This window comes from Cyclopterus lumpus, chromosome 2 (assembly GCF_009769545.1).
Source record: "Cyclopterus lumpus isolate fCycLum1 chromosome 2, fCycLum1.pri, whole genome shotgun sequence".
NCBI classification, from domain to species: domain Eukaryota; kingdom Metazoa; phylum Chordata; class Actinopteri; order Perciformes; family Cyclopteridae; genus Cyclopterus; species Cyclopterus lumpus.
In genome coordinates this window covers 951,115-968,614 of record NC_046967.1, presented here as the reverse complement: position 1 = coordinate 968,614, position 17,500 = coordinate 951,115, and the positions used below count along the sequence as shown (strand labels likewise).

General features: G+C 45.6%; 1 protein-coding gene across 1 annotated transcript in view; it reads left to right on the top strand.

The window, feature by feature from the left end:
- The window catches only part of agap1 (ArfGAP with GTPase domain, ankyrin repeat and PH domain 1), an 86,712-nt gene that overhangs the window by 23,950 nt on the left and 45,262 nt on the right, over positions 1 to 17,500 (top strand). Inside the window, 4 exon segments of the mRNA XM_034548739.1 lie at positions 1,219 to 1,346; positions 1,428 to 1,583; positions 6,423 to 6,509; positions 16,910 to 17,014. Coding sequence (XP_034404630.1) covers positions 1,219 to 1,346; positions 1,428 to 1,583; positions 6,423 to 6,509; positions 16,910 to 17,014 — 476 coding nt within the window.

Below are 17,500 nucleotides of genomic sequence, written 5' to 3'. Positions count from 1 at the left end.
TTTGTTGAGGTCTCCGTGTGTGTGTGTGTGTGTGTGTGTGTGTGTGTGTGTGTGTGTGTGTGTGTGTGCCTAGTCCAGTCGGGGGGGTGACCTCTGTGTGAGGGTTGGGGGGGTGACAGCGCCGAGCTCCCTCGTCCATCAGGGCGCTAATTTAATTAGCTTAATCACACACACACACACACACACACACACACGTGTCAGAGTGCAGATGCGGGCCGCTTCGTTAGCGTGCGCTAACGAGCACCGACGACCTCACTTGATATTTATATTAACGTCTCGTCTCCGTTTTTACTCGCCATTCTCGGCCAATCACACGGCGCGTGATCCGGCCAGCGGAGTCGCTTTGATCCCGTATTGATCGTGTCGTGGTCTCCTGACCCGATTCTGTGACTTCTGATCAACGATCGATCGGCTCAGACAACCGTCACCGGAGACGTCTGGTTTCAGAACAACAACAACAACAACAACACGACGAGACGTCTCCTGACCGTGTTCCCCGGTCAGACCCCCCCCCCCCTCACGGGAGGTGCAGCCGTCATAAATCCCCCCTGGAGACGTTCCATTAGGCTCCTCAGAGCGGAGCCAGATTGATGGATGGAGTCGGATCGCATTAAGCGAGCAGTTTAAACATTTAGCGCGGCCTTATCATAACCGCTCACTTAAAGGTAAAATACTACCTGCCAGGTGGAGCGCAGGTACGAGGCCTTTTAGTGACTCCATTACCCGTCCCGATAAACACAGGGCCCCGCTTCACGCTCTCACAGCGGATGAAGCCATCGTTTTAATTGGAGCTCGTTAAAGACCTTAATGAGCAGACGCTCGTAAACAGTTACCTCGGGGCGCCTCCAGGCCGACACAAGTGCAGCGGCATCGAGAGGAAAGTTCGCTTTGTTATCGTCTTCATCTTCGTCATCTTTCTTATTTACAAAGTTGCTCTCAGAAGCTGTAAAAACGGTCATTATGGTCAGATTCTCATCTTTCTGACGGTCCTTGAACGCATCACGAGAGACGAACACTTCATATTTCATCAAAAACATTTAATTCTTCACGTCTCATTTAAAATCTGTTTCTCTAAACAGTTATTTATGTATGTTTATGTCATAGAAGACGTGTTTTAGTCCTAGCAGGAACTTTATTTTGAAAATCAAGGCCCCAGTTGAATGACTGTAAACAGGAAACGGCGTGGACGCCATGTGACGTGTCGTGTCTGCGTTGCAGTCGCCCAGAAGATCGTGGCCACCAGGAAGAAGCAGCAGCTGTCCATCGGGCCGTGCAAGTCGCTGCCCAACTCGCCGAGCCACTCGTCCGTCTGCGCCGCGCAGGTGTCGGCCGTCCACATCAGCCAGGTCAGAGGTCACGAGGTCACGGGCTCCTCCGGCGGTCGCTTTAGTTCCACGTTTAACGATGGTCCGTCTCCGTCATCCCAGACGAGCAACGGGGGCGGCAGCTTGAGCGACTACTCGTCGTCGGTGCCGTCGACGCCGAGCACGAGCCAGAAGGAGCTCCGCATCGACGTGCCGCCGCCCACCAACACACCCACGCCCGTCAGGAAGCAGTCCAAGCGCCGCTCCAACCTCTTCACCGTAAGAACCGCCTAGAAGCTTTACCTGATGACATGATGGAACATGGGCATGTTCATGTGTAAAGTGATCCCGTGTTTTACTAAACGACTGCAGACACAAAACGACTGCAAAGAGACGCAAAACGACTGCAAAGAGACGCAAAACGACTAAAGAGACACAAAACGACTGCAAAGAGACACAAAACGACTACAAAGAGACACAAAACGACTGCAAAGAGACGCAAAACGACTGCAAAGAGACGCAAAACGACTAAAGAGACACAAAACGACTGCAAAGAGACGCAAAACGACTGCAAAGAGACGCAAAACGACTAAAGAGACACAAAACGACTGCAAAGAGACGCAAAACGACTGCAAAGAGACGCAAAACGACTAAAGAGACACAAAACGACTGCAAAGAGACACAAAACGACTACAAAGAGACACAAAACGACTGCAAAGAGACACAAAACGACTAAAGAGACACAAAACGACTGCAAAGAGACACAAAACGACTAAAGAGACACAAAACGACTGCAAAGAGACACAAAACGACTGCAAAACGACTAAAGAGACACAAAACGACTACAAAGAGACGCAAAACGACTAAAGAGACACAAAACGACTACAAAGAGACACAAAACGACTAAAGAGACACAAAACGACTAAAGAGACACAAAACGACTGCAAAGAGACACAAAACGACTAAAGAGACACAAAACGACTAAAGAGACACAAAACGACTGCAAAGAGACACAAAACGACTAAAGAGACACAAAACGACACAAAACGACTAAAGAGACACAAAACGACTAAAGAGACGCAAAACGACTAAAGAGACACAAAACGACTAAAGAGACACAAAACGACTACAAAGAGACGCAAAACGACTAAAGAGACACAAAACGACTGCAAAGAGACACAAAACGACTACAAAGAGACACAAAACGACTGCAAAGAGACACAAAACGACTAAAGAGACACAAAACGACTGCAAAGAGACACAAAACGACTGCAAAACGACTAAAGAGACACAAAACGACTACAAAGAGACGCAAAACGACTAAAGAGACACAAAACGACTACAAAGAGACACAAAACGACTAAAGAGACACAAAACGACTAAAGAGACACAAAACGACTGCAAAGAGACACAAAACGACTAAAGAGACACAAAACGACACAAAACGACTAAAGAGACACAAAACGACACAAAACGACTAAAGAGACACAAAACGACTGCAAAGAGACACAAAACGACTAAAGAGACACAAAACGACTAAAGAGACACAAAACGACTAAAGTGACACAAAACGACTAAAGAGACACAAAACGACTAAAGAGACACAAAACGACTAAAGAGACACAAAACGACTAAAGTGACACAAAACGACTAAAGAGACACAAAACGACTACAGAGACACAAAACGACTAAAGAGACACAAAACGACTAAAGTGACACAAAACGACTAAAGAGACACAAAACGACTAAAGAGACACAAAACGACTACAAAGAGACACAAAACGACTAAAGAGACACAAAACGACTAAAGAGACACAAAACGACTGCAAAGAGACACAAAACGACTAAAGAGACACAAAACGACTAAAGTGACACAAAACGACTAAAGAGACACAAAACGACTGCAAAACGACTAATGAGACACAAAACGACTACAAAGAGACGCAAAACGACTAAAGAGACACAAAACGACTAAAGAGACACAAAACGACTAAAGAGACACAAAACGACTGCAAAACGACTAAAGAGACACAAAACGACTACAAAGAGACGCAAAACGACTAAAGAGACACAAAACGACTAAAGAGACACAAAACGACTGCAAAGAGACACAAAACGACTAAAGAGACACAAAACGACTAAAGTGACACAAAACGACTAAAGAGACACAAAACGACTGCAAAACGACTAAAGAGACACAAAACGACTAAAGAGACACAAAACGACTGCAAAGAGACACAAAACGACTAAAGTGACACAAAACGACTAAAGAGACACAAAACGACTGCAAAACGACTAATGAGACACAAAACGACTACAAAGAGACGCAAAACGACTAAAGAGACACAAAACGACTAAAGAGACACAAAACGACTAAAGAGACACAAAACGACTGCAAAACGACTAAAGAGACACAAAACGACTACAAAGAGACGCAAAACGACTAAAGAGACACAAAACGACTAAAGAGACACAAAACGACTGCAAAACGACTAAAGAGACACAAAACGACTACAAAGAGACGCAAAACGACTAAAGAGACGCAAAACGACTAAAGAGACACAAAACGACTGCAAAGAGACACAAAACGACTAAAGAGACACAAAACGACTAAAGTGACACAAAACGACTAAAGAGACACAAAACGACTGCAAAACGACTAAAGAGACACAAAACGACTACAAAGAGACACAAAACGACTACAAAGAGACGCAAAACGACTACAAAGAGACGCAAAACGACTAAAGAGACGCAAAACGACTAAAGAGACACAAAACGACTAAAGAGACACAAAACGACTGCAAAGAGACACAAAACGACTAAAGAGACACAAAACGACTAAAGAGACACAAAACGACTAAAGAGACACAAAACGACTAAAGAGACACAAAACGACTAAAGAGACACAAAACGACTGCAAAGAGACACAAAACGACTACAAAGAGACACAAAACGACTGCAAAGAGACACAAAACGACTAAAGAGACACAAAACGACTGCAAAGAGACACAAAACGACTGCAAAACGACTAAAGAGACACAAAACGACTACAAAGAGACGCAAAACGACTAAAGAGACACAAAACGACTACAAAGAGACACAAAACGACTAAAGAGACACAAAACGACTAAAGAGACACAAAACGACTAAAGAGACACAAAACGACTGCAAAGAGACACAAAACGACTAAAGAGACACAAAACGACACAAAACGACTAAAGAGACACAAAACGACTGCAAAGAGACACAAAACGACTAAAGAGACACAAAACGACACAAAACGACTAAAGAGACACAAAACGACTGCAAAGAGACACAAAACGACTAAAGAGACACAAAACGACTAAAGAGACACAAAACGACTAAAGTGACACAAAACGACTAAAGAGACACAAAACGACTACAGAGACACAAAACGACTAAAGAGACACAAAACGACTAAAGTGACACAAAACGACTAAAGAGACACAAAACGACTAAAGAGACACAAAACGACTAAAGAGACACAAAACGACTACAAAGAGACACAAAACGACTAAAGAGACACAAAACGACTGCAAAGAGACACAAAACGACTAAAGAGACACAAAACGACTAAAGTGACACAAAACGACTAAAGAGACACAAAACGACTGCAAAACGACTAATGAGACACAAAACGACTACAAAGAGACGCAAAACGACTAAAGAGACACAAAACGACTAAAGAGACACAAAACGACTAAAGAGACACAAAACGACTGCAAAACGACTAAAGAGACACAAAACGACTACAAAGAGACGCAAAACGACTAAAGAGACACAAAACGACTGCAAAACGACTAAAGAGACACAAAACGACTACAAAGAGACGCAAAACGACTAAAGAGACACAAAACGACTAAAGAGACACAAAACGACTGCAAAGAGACACAAAACGACTAAAGAGACACAAAACGACTAAAGTGACACAAAACGACTAAAGAGACACAAAACGACTGCAAAACGACTAATGAGACACAAAACGACTACAAAGAGACGCAAAACGACTAAAGAGACACAAAACGACTAAAGAGACACAAAACGACTAAAGAGACACAAAACGACTGCAAAACGACTAAAGAGACACAAAACGACTACAAAGAGACGCAAAACGACTAAAGAGACACAAAACGACTAAAGAGACACAAAACGACTAAAGAGACACAAAACGACTGCAAAACGACTAAAGAGACACAAAACGACTACAAAGAGACGCAAAACGACTAAAGAGACGCAAAACGACTAAAGAGACACAAAACGACTGCAAAGAGACACAAAACGACTAAAGAGACACAAAACGACTAAAGAGACACAAAACGACTACAAAGAGACGCAAAACGACTAAAGAGACGCAAAACGACTAAAGAGACACAAAACGACTAAAGAGACACAAAACGACTGCAAAGAGACACAAAACGACTAAAGAGACACAAAACGACTGCAAAACGACTAAAGAGACACAAAACGACTACAAAGAGACACAAAACGACTACAAAGAGACGCAAAACGACTAAAGAGACGCAAAACGACTAAAGAGACACAAAACGACTAAAGAGACACAAAACGACTGCAAAGAGACACAAAACGACTAAAGAGACACAAAACGACTAAAGAGACACAAAACGACTACAAAGAGACACAAAACGACTAAAGAGACACAAAACGACTAAAGAGACACAAAACGACTAAAGTGACACAAAACGACTAAAGAGACACAAAACGACTAAAGAGACACAAAACGACTACAAAGAGACACAAAACGACTAAAGAGACACAAAACGACTAGAAAGAGACAAAACAACCACAAAGAAACGAAACAACCACAAAGAAACAAAACGACTACAAAGAGACAAAACAACCACAAAGAAACAAAACAACCACTAAGAGACAAAATGACCACAAAGGGACACAAAATGACTAAAAAGAGGCAAAACCACGGCAAAGAGACACAAAACAAACGCAAAGTAACAAAAAGACTGTACATAGACAAAGAGACACAAAACGACCACAAAGAGACAAAGCGACTGCCCAGTTCTCTCCTTGATGTAACTGCTGCTCCCCCCCTGCAGTAATAACGGGTTTTCATTGGCTCCTCAGTCCAGGAAGGCCAGCGAGCCGGACAAGAAGGGCCTGGAGGCTCGAGCCGACAGCATCGGCAGCGGGCGAGCCATCCCCATCAAACAGGTGAGACTTCCTGTCTGAACACTGGAATCACACACTTAGCATCAATTAGAGCCGGGGGCTCTCCCGGGTCCTCCAGCCAGACCCCCCCCCCACACCTCCCTTCAAAGCGGCTCTTTGATGGACAAGAAGGGGAGCGGAGGACGGATCTCACATTCCTGCTGCGATGGAGAGCAGAGCACCTGAATCTGAGCTGTGTGTGTGTGTGTGTGTGTGTGTGTGTGTGTGTGTGTGTGTGTGTGTGTGTGTGTGTGTGTGTGTGTGTGTGTGTGTGTGTGTGTGTGTGTGTGTGTGTGTGTGTGTGTGTGTGTGTGTGTGTGTGTGTGTGTGTGTGTGTGTGTGTGTGTGTGTGTGTGTGTGTGTGTGTGTGTGTGTGTGTGTGTGTGTGTGCGCGCGTGTGTGTGTGTGCGCGTGTGTGTGTGTGTGTGTGTCCTGAAACGCAAACCAGACAATTAACCAGCACTAATCGCAGCCTCTTGTGTCGTCGCCACGGCCTCGTTTGTAATCTGCTAATGAACAAATCACTTGATTAGAGAGACACTGAGGGGGGGGGGGGGGGGGGTAGGGGAGAGGAGACAAGGAGAGAAGCACTCTTCTTCTTGTTTTTATTGGTCTAATGAGGCAGCAGGACACAACACGGAGGAAGAAGTACACGGAATAGTACCAGTTAGTCACTCAGCAAGTCAAACCAGTTTAAAGTCTAATCATCAAATCGACCTATTCCTGTTTTTTAGTATATCTATATTTAATATGTTTCTTAAAGCGTCTCTTTCTGCTCCGACTTCTTGTGTGTGTGTTTAAGCCACTTGTCCGCCTCCTGATCTCATTAGAGCGACTCTCCACTGGAGGTGACGGCGGTTCAGTTTCTCCTTTTGTTAAAGAGGAACGCCTTCGTGAAGAGAGTCCAGCGCTCATTAAAACCACACACACACACACACACACACACACACACACACACACAGGGAGACACGGTTGGTTATAATGGGAAGAAGGCGGGTTTCCACTCTGTGGCAATTATCCACACAAACTGCACGTATCGTGTCCAGAGAAGCTCTTCTGTACACACACACACACACACACACACACACACTCGTGTTAATGTGTGTGTGTTGGGGTCGAGGCCCCGTCGTCTCCGGCTCTCAGGAGGAAACGGCATCCGACAGTTTTCTTGGTTCCTTTCACTTTTAACAAGTTGTTTTTCTCTCTTCTCTTCCACATGTGGCGGCTTTGAGGTTCAATGAATATTAAATAACGGAGTTTGTTGTTGGTGAAGAGTGGAAAACTATATTAAAAACAGATGAAATGTCTTAAAACGGGAGTTTAAACACATTCATGTTCCTTTAAAGTTGTTTAAATACCTCCAATTAGAATATTAAAAACTCACAAGATCGTAATTAATTCCTGACGGTGCGTTCAAAGACGGTCGGGTTAAACCGCCTTCTCCTCTCGAGCTGCGCGAGGACGTGACGGCGGCGCCCGCCGAGCCGAGGACGTGGCGTCCATCTTGGGGCTCCTCCGACATCTGCTGCACGCTAATGAGCTGCTAATCACCAACCGAACAATCTGAATTCATTACCTCCAGCACCAGCTCCCAGAGAGGCCCACTGGGAGCTGCCCAGTACCAACGGCAGCCGTTACTGTGGCCACTGGAGTCCTTCGGTAGAGGGTCTCCAGGTCTCCAGAGTCCTGGTTCCAGAGCAGAGAAGCCACGGATCAGAACTACTGTTGTCCATATCTGTTTGATTACAGAAGCTGGTCCACAAGAATCCAGAATATTCAGGACTTCAACGCTCTGAAAAGTGTAAGCTCTTTGAGGCCTTTACTTGACTCTTTGTAGTCTTTATTTGACTCTGTGGCTCTTTGAGGTCTTTACTTGACTCTTTGGGGTCTTTACGTGACTCTTTGTAGTCTTTATTTGACTCTGTGGCTCTTTGAGGTCTTTACTTGACTCTTTGAGGCTGTTATTTGACTCTTTGTGGTCTTTACTTGACTCTTTGTGTCTTTAACTGACTGAGGCCTTTACTTGACTCTTTGTGGTCTTTATTTGACTCTGTGGCTCTTTCAGGTATTTACTTGACTCTTTGAGGCTGTTAATTGACTCTTTGTGTCTTTACCTGACACTGAGGTCTTTACTTGACTCTTTGAGGCCTTTACTTGACTCTTTGAGGCTGTTAATTGACTCTTTGTGTCTTTACCTGACACTGAGGTCTTTACCTGACTCTTTGAGGCCTTTACTTGACTCTTTACTTGACTCTTTGAGACCTTTACTTTGAGGTCTTTACTTGACTCTTTGTGGTCTTTACCTGACTTTTTGAGGCCTTTACTTGACTCTTTGAGGTCTTTACTTGACTCTTTGTGGTCTTTACTTGACTCTTTGAGGCCTTTACTTTGAGGTTTTTACTTGACTCTTTGTGGTCTTTACCTGACTTTTTGAGGCCTTTACTTGACTCTTTGAGGTCTTTACTTGACTCTTTGTGGTCTTTACTTGACTCTTTGAGGCCTTTACTTTGAGGTTTTTACTTGACTCTTTGTGGTCTTTACTTGACTCTTTGAGGCTGTTAATTGACTTTGTGGTCTTTACTTGACTCTGTGTGTCTTTAACTGACTCTGAGGCCTTTACTTGACTCTTTGTGGTCTTTATTTGACTCTGTGGCTCTTTGAGGTATTTACTTGACTCTTTGTGGTCTTTACTTGACTCTTTGAGGCTGTTAATTGACTCTTTGTGTCTTTACCTGACACTGAGGTCTTTACTTGACTCTTTGAGGCCTTTACTTGACTCTTTCCAGTGAAGTAGGTTCTAAAAAGAGGTTTCGGAGGTTGTTTGTGTCACTGACCTCCAAGTGGACCGTGGTTCCCGTCGGCGGTCTCGAGGCCTCGGACGGCGTTCGTCGTCTTCTTCTTCTGCTGCGAGCAGCTGATTAGAGTGGAGGTTGTAATTGCCTCTCGCGGGGTTGGGTGGTTTTGACAAGTCTACTCGTCCCCCCTCGGCGCCGGCCGCTTCGTGAGGAGTTAAATTGGATGGTTAATTCGGGTGTTATTTACCCTGTAATTCATTAGTTTCGCCCCGCCATTGGCAGCGGGCAGGCTGTAATTTCACGCTTCGCAATAAAAGATGTCTCATAATCTGCTTCATTTAGCAGCCAAAGAATTTAATGAAATTAACTGCGTCCCTAATTAAGACGGTGAATATTAAAGACCTGCTATCAAGGCTTTAACGAGGGCGACGCGATCCGCCTTCCGCCGGATTGGAAAAATATCATTTCCCTGAGAAAGGTTGTCACCGCTCGGAGCCATTTTGGCCATGATGACATTTTTGTCATGCACACTAACCCCTGTAAATTAGATTTCTTCTGGGGGGGGTCTCTCGTTTTGTTTGAGAAATAATTAAAACAAGGAACACAGGCGTCAATCAAAGAGCATTTTTAGATCGTGCTCATTACGCTTCGGCATGGCGGTCTCCACGGAGCGCTCGCCGGCGGTTTGTGTGTGTGTGGGGGGGGTTGTTGTTCCACGTGTGTGTGTGTGTGTGTGTGTGTGTGTGTGTGTGTGTGTGTGTTGAGCTGGACCGTTCGTGGTGACCTGGGGGGTCTCCTGCCGTTTTCCGTCTCCGCGGTTCGTCGGCCATCGTGTTTTTTTAAAATTCTTTTATTTCATCCGCTAATGAATCGAGACTGCTGAAGTAAGGTTTGGATAATTGAGTTTCTAATTAATTACCCAGAACTCTTATCGTATAAATCAGCTCCTCTTCTTCGGTGGTGTTTCATTTGATGTGGACCCCGTCCCCCTGGGGGGGGGGGTCGGCCTTCGCCTCATCAACGGCGACCTTGTGATGGCGGCCGGTCTCGGGGTCTTTCTACCCCGGCCTCCCGTGGCACCCGGCGTCGGGTTCGAGGGCCTCGCTTTAAAGTGGGAAACCAAAGTCTTCGTTGGAGGGACTTGAGACGCAGACAGGGATCAAAGAAATGAATCTCAACACAGAAATACACATCAGGTCAAGAGAATATTGAGATCTAAGATCATGTTCCTTTGTTTGGAGACTGAATAGACGAGGACGGACCTCGTCTCCCCACCAGGTGACGTTCACCTGGACCCTCACAGGTTCCTCTATTCCTGATTCGACCGTCTGAGCGGATGATGGATGAGCTTGACCGCCGCTCCGCCGGATCAGATGCCGATAGCCGATAGGCGAGGGAGCGTCCGGCTTCCCCGCCGGTGACACCTCTAATTCAGCCTCCTGCCGTCTGGGGACGAGGAAGAACAAAAGGTCTCCGACCCCCCCTTCCAGATCATCCCGGGTCTCCTCCACAGATTCTGCCTCCCCCCGTATCTCCTCTCCGATCCGCTGTCACTCCATTCGAGAGGCCGGGGGAGAGTCTATTGTGTGAGGGGATAGGGGGTGATGGAGTGATTAGAGGGTCGATTAGTCCTTTCTTTGGGTTTAGATCTCACAAAGGTTCTTAAGGTTCTTACCGCCTGCTGTCCACAAACTTGGGAAAGAGAAAGTCCCCCCCCCCATGTGACTGCTGTTAATCAGAGACCCTCGGGTTTCTGCGGATGCGTCGTCTAACGAATGACTTCATGTCCTCGCTTCCCCCGAGCTAGCGACCTTTTCTTAAGCACTCCTCCGCGATACTTCACCCGGGAGAAGAAGTGTGTCAGTGCGACCGGGGGGGGGGGGAGTGAGCGTGTCCCGGGGAGATTTCAGGGATCCATAATGAGTATTTATACGCGATTAGAAAACTTGCATCCTTCCCGTCTGCGTCGCTGCTTCCGCCCACTCGAACACAACTCTTTGTTTGGAGCTTTTTAAAAGCTGTAAATCTCAGTGACGCCCTTGGACGTTTTCGGATGCCTAACAAATGACTTCATCTCCTCGCCCCCTCGAGCTAGCGACCTTTTCCTAAGCACTACCCCACAATACTTCACCGGGGCGGAGGACTGCCTCGTGCAGCGAGAGAGAGTATATCTGAAGCTGTATTTATCTCCCCACATCTATTTTCCCATGTGGAGACCTTGTGAGCTGTCATGGCCGCCCCCCCCCCCCCCCTCCCGAAGGTAAAATAAGAGGCGACGTGTGTGTCATGAAGCCCGGGGAGGTGAATAATGAAAGATATTACCCATCAGGAGGGCTTCGACGCGGCGTTCAATTAGCCTTCCCCTGCAGCAAACTGATCGCTTGTCATCCCCAGGATGGATGGCCAAAATTAATTTGCTGACGTCTCCCTCCCCAAATACCAGGTCTGGACGTGGAAGTGGAAGAGATATTGTCTGGCTCCGGTTTGGTTCAGTCCGGTTCCTCCAGAGCCACCCGGTCCAACATCAGGGAGCCCACTGACCTTCTGTGGTAGTCCTTTTTCATGTTCCACAGATCCATCTCTCAAAACAATAAGCTGAAAGGAGAATATTAAGTTAAAGGAAATAAAAAGACTCTGAAGCATTCACAACAAACGTCTTTACTCTTCATCTGGATATCGAAGTAAGTCAGCTGTAGGAGAATAGGAGACAAGGAGACGTAGGAGACAAGGAGACGTAGGAGATAAAGAGACGTAGGAGATAAAGAGACGTAGGAGACATAGAAGACTAGGAGACGTAGGAGACAAGGAGACGTAGGAGATAAAGAGACGTAGGAGACATAGAAGATTAGGAGACGTAGGAGACATAGAAGATTAGGAGACGTAGGAGACAAGGAGACGTAGGAGACAAAGAGACGTAGGAGACAAAGAGACGTAGGAGACATAGAAGACAAGGAGACGTAGGAGACAAGGAGACGTAGGAGACAAAGAGACGTAGGAGACAAAGAGACGTAGGAGACATAGAAGACTAGGAGACGTAGGAGATAAAGAGACGTAGGAGATAAAGAGACGTAGGAGACATAGAAGACTAGGAGACGTAGGAGACAAGGAGACGTAGGAGATAAAGAGACGTAGGAGACATAGAAGATTAGGAGACGTAGGAGACATAGAAGATTAGGAGACGTAGGAGACAAGGAGACGTAGGAGACAAAGAGACGTAGGAGACAAAGAGACGTAGGAGACATAGAAGACAAGGAGACGTAGGAGACAAGGAGACGTAGGAGACAAAGAGACGTAGGAGACAAAGAGACGTAGGAGACATAGAAGACTAGGAGACGTAGGAGACAAGGAGACGTAGGAGATAAAGAGACGTAGGAGACATAGAAGATTAGGAGACGTAGGAGACGTAGGAGACAAGGAGACGTAGGAGACAAAGAGACGTAGTAGAGGCGTAGTAGAGACATGGTAGAGACAAAGAGACGTAGTAGAGACGTAGTAGAGACATAGTAGAGGGCGTAGTAGAGATGTAGTAGAGACATAGTAGAGACGTAGTAGAGACATTGTAGAGGGCGTAGTAAAGATGTAGTAGAGACGTAGTAGAGACAAAGACGTAGTAGAGACGTAGTAGAGACAAAGACGTAGTAGAGACATAGTAGAGGGCGTAGTAGAGATGTAGTAGAGACATAGTAGAGACGTAGTAGAGACATTGTAGAGGGCGTAGTAAAGATGTAGTAGAGACGTAGTAGAGACAAAGACGTAGTAGAGACGTAGTAGAGGCGTAGTAGAGACATAGTAGAGACGTAGTAGAGACGTAGTAGAGACATTGTAGAGACAAAGAGACGTAGTAGAGACGTAGTAGAGACATTGTAGAGACAAAGAGACGTAGTAGAGACGTAGTAGAGACGTAGTAGACGTAGTAGAGACATAGTAGAGGGCGTAGTAAAGATGTAGTAGAGACAAAGACGTAGTAGAGGCGTAGTAGAGGCGTAGTAGAGACAAAGACGTAGTAGAGACATAGTAGAGACGTAGTAGAGACATAGTAGAGGGCGTAGTAGAGATGTAGTAGAGACATAGTAGAGACGTAGTAGAGACGTAGTAGAGACGTAGTAGAGACAAAGACGTAGTAGAGACATAGTAGAGACGTAGTATAGACGTAGTAGAGACAAAGACGTAGTAGAGACATAGTAGAGGGCGTAGTAGAGACGTAGTAGAGACGTAGTAGAGACGTAGTAGAGGGCATAGTAGAGATGTAGTAGAGACATAGTAGAGACGTAGTAGACGTAGTAGAGACAAAGAGACGTAGTAGAGACATAGTAGAGACGTAGTAGAGACGTAGTAGAAACGTAGTAGAGACGTAGTAGAGACATAGTAGAGGGCGTAGTAAAGATGTAGTAGAGGCGTAGTAGAGACAAAGAGACGTAGTAGAGACGTAGTAGAGACAAAGAGACGTAGTAGAGACAAAGAGACGTAAAGACGTGGTAGAGACAAAGAGACGTAGTAGAGACAAAGAGACGTAGTAGAGACAAAGGGACGTAGTAGAGACGTAGAGACGTAGTAGAGACAAAGAGACGTAGTAGAGACAAAGAGATGTAGTAGAGACAAAGGGACGTAGTAGAGACAAAGGGACGTAGTAGAGACAAAGGGATGTAGTAGAGACAAAGGGATGTAGTAGAGACAAAGGGACAAAGGGACGTAGTAGAGACAAAGGGACGTAGTAGAGACAAAGGGACGTAGTAGAGACAAAGAGACAAAGGGACGTAGTAGAGACGTAGAGACGTAGTAGAGACAAAGAGACGTAGTAGAGACAAAGAGACGTAGTAGAGACAAAGGGACGTAGTAGAGACAAAGGGATGTAGTAGAGACAAAGGGACAAAGGGACGTAGTAGAGACAGAGACGTAGAGACGTAGTAGAGACAAAGAGACGTAAAGATGTGGTAGAGACAAAGAGACGTAATAGAGACAAAGAGACGTAGAGACAAAGAGACGTAGAGACGTAGTAGAGACAAAGAGACGTAGTAGAGACAAAGAGACGTAGAGACGTAGTAGAGACGTAGTAGAGACAAAGAGACGTAGTAGAGACGTAGAGACAAAGAGACGTAGTAGAGACGTAGTAGAGACGTAGTAGAGACGTAGTAGAGACAAAGAGACGTAGAGACGTAGTAGAGACGTAGTAGAGACAAAGGGACGTAGTAGAGACAAGGGGACGTAGTAGAGACAAAGGGACGTAGTAGAGACAAAGGGACGTAGTAGAGACAAAGAGACGTAGAGACGTAGTAGAGACAAAGAGACGTAAAGACGTGGTAGAGACAAAGAGACGTAGTAGAGACAAAGAGACGTAGTAGAGACAAAGAGACGTAGTAGAGACAAAGAGACAAAGGGACGTAGTAGAGACGTAGAGACGTAGTAGAGACAAAGAGACGTAGTAGAGACAAAGGGACGTAGTAGAGACAAAGGGATGTAGTAGAGACAAAGGGACGTAGTAGAGACAAAGGGATGTAGTAGAGACAAAGAGACAAAGGGACGTAGTAGAGACGTAGAGACGTAGTAGAGACAAAGAGACGTAGTAGAGACAAAGGGACGTAGTAGAGACAAAGGGATGTAGTAGAGACAAAGGGACAAAGGGACGTAGTAGAGACAGAGACGTAGAGACGTAGTAGAGACAAAGAGACGTAAAGACGTGGTAGAGACAAAGAGACGTAGTAGAGACAAAGAGACGTAGTAGAGACAAAGGGATGTAGTAGAGACAAAGGGACAAAGGGACGTAGTAGAGACAGAGACGTAGAGACGTAGTAGAGACAAAGAGACGTAAAGACGTGGTAGAGACAAAGAGACGTAGTAGAGACAAAGAGACGTAGAGACGTAGTAGAGACAAAGAGACGTAGTAGAGACGTAGAGACAAAGAGACGTAGTAGAGACGTAGTAGAGACGTAGAGACAAAGAGACGTAGTAGAGACGTAGTAGAGACAAAGGGACGTAGTAGAGACAAAGAGACGTAGAGACGTAGTAGAGACAAAGAGACGTAGAGACGTAGTAGAGACAAAGAGACGTAGTAGAGACAAAGGGACGTAGTAGAGACAAAGAGACGTAGTAGAGACAAAGGGACGTAGTAGAGACAAAGGGACGTAGTAGAGACAAAGAGACGTAGGCGACAGTGGTAGATGATGTCCACCGGACGTGGAGGACTCATTTGGTGCTGTCACATGATCGCGATGGAAGCAGAAGGACCAACAGGACCACGTTGGTGAGGACTCGTGGTCATTAGCGTCCTGACTGATTAGAATGGAACGCGTCCTAATTGATGTAAACACACATCCGGCTCCACGGCGACGATCAGCTGGCCTGACAGCTGCACGGCTGGCGGCAGCTTTCACTTCAGAGCAGCAGGAAGCTCGTCAAGTCTTGTTTAGTGCACCGTGGGGAAACCCTGTTGTTGTAGCGCACGCACACACACGCACACACACACACACACACACACAGACACACTTACTTCCTCTTGACATGAGCTGAAATTAGTGTTAATCTCTGGAAACAACATGAGCGACCTGACGAGGCTCTGGAAGCTGATGATGTGCCAGTAATGGATCCAGAGACCGGTTTCACACCCGGTTGGGGGGGGGCTTCTACACGGGGACCAGAACCCAGACCTAACTCCAGGATCTGGATCTGCCGGAGGAATCTTTCAAGCCCCCCCCCCCTCCCCACACACACTCTTTTTTGGCGTTATGTCAGCGCCAATTAACGGCGAATGTGCCGTCACTGGCGGCGAGGGGTCACCCGGGGCCCGTCCCGCCACCACCGAGCGGCGTAATGAAAGCTGAGCGGTGTCCTGCCCCCCCCTCCTCCCTTCACGGCTGGACTCTATTAATATCCTCTGTCGGAGTGTTAATGTTGCCGAGGTCCAGTGAAGTGACACGCGTGGCAGCACGGCTGTAATTGCTAATCAGCGGACAGTTTTACCCCCCCCCCCCCTCCCCCCCCCCACGCCTCCTCTTTGACCTTCTGCCTCTCTCTCCAGAACCTAATGAATCCGGCTCAAATGAAGTGTGGGCGGCGGCCAGCGAGCCGCGGCTGATGTGCGTAGGAGAGCCGGGCGTTCGAGTCCCACGTTTAAATAAGTGGCTCCCCGTGAGACGGGCTTTGATCCGGCTCCTCGTTACCGCCGCTCCAGAAGCTCAGAGGACAGGAAGTAACGCAACGACGCGTTACTACAAAATAAAAGTCCTGCTTATTTTAAATGAGACGCGAAGAATCAAATGTTTCTGATGAACAATCGGCTCGCGTGATGCGTTCATGTGCCGTCGGAAAGATGACAATCTGACGAGAAAGAGGTTGTTTTTTTACATCTGTCAACACAGTAGAAGTACTCGTGTGTACTTGTACCTCAGGTGTGTACCAGTAGAAGTACTCGTGTGTACTTGTACCTCAGGTGTGTACCAGTAGAAGTACTCGTGTGTACTTGTACCTCAGGTGTGTACCAGTAGAAGTACTCGTGTGTACTTGTACCTCAGGTGTGTACCAGTAGAACTACTCGTGTGTACTTGTACCTCAGGTGTGTACCAGTAGAAGTACTCGTGTGTACTTGTACCTCAGGTGTGTGTTTCCTCTCTTCAGGGGATGCTGCTGAAGAGAAGTGGGAAGACGCTGAACAAGGAGTGGAAGAAGAAGTACGTGACGCTGTGTGACAACGGACTGCTCACCTACCACCCCAGCCTGCATGTAGGACACACACACACACACACACACACACACACACACACACACGTCCATGTTCACATTCAACAGGTTCTTTATTAAACTATTCATCAATAAACACATTCAATTAATAATATTAATTAATGTATTGTTAATATTTATTTATGTATGATTTATATCATATATATTTATAATATTTATATTATATATTTATAAACAGGAGTTTAATATATAAAAAAGATTTGTTGAATAGCATTAGGATTGTTTTTTAATTAAAAATCCATTTGAATTTCTAGATTATTCTGCAATAAACATAAATTCATTGTTTTGAATCCTAATTATTAGCTAAATATTCTTAAATATATTTGTTATATATATATATATATATTTGTAGTTTCTTGGACGAAATAAGATATTTTTATAAATATTTTTATTATACATTTAATCTTCTGATTATTTTCTCAAATCAATAAATAATTAACTTTGAGAGACAAAGGAAGTCGCATCAGA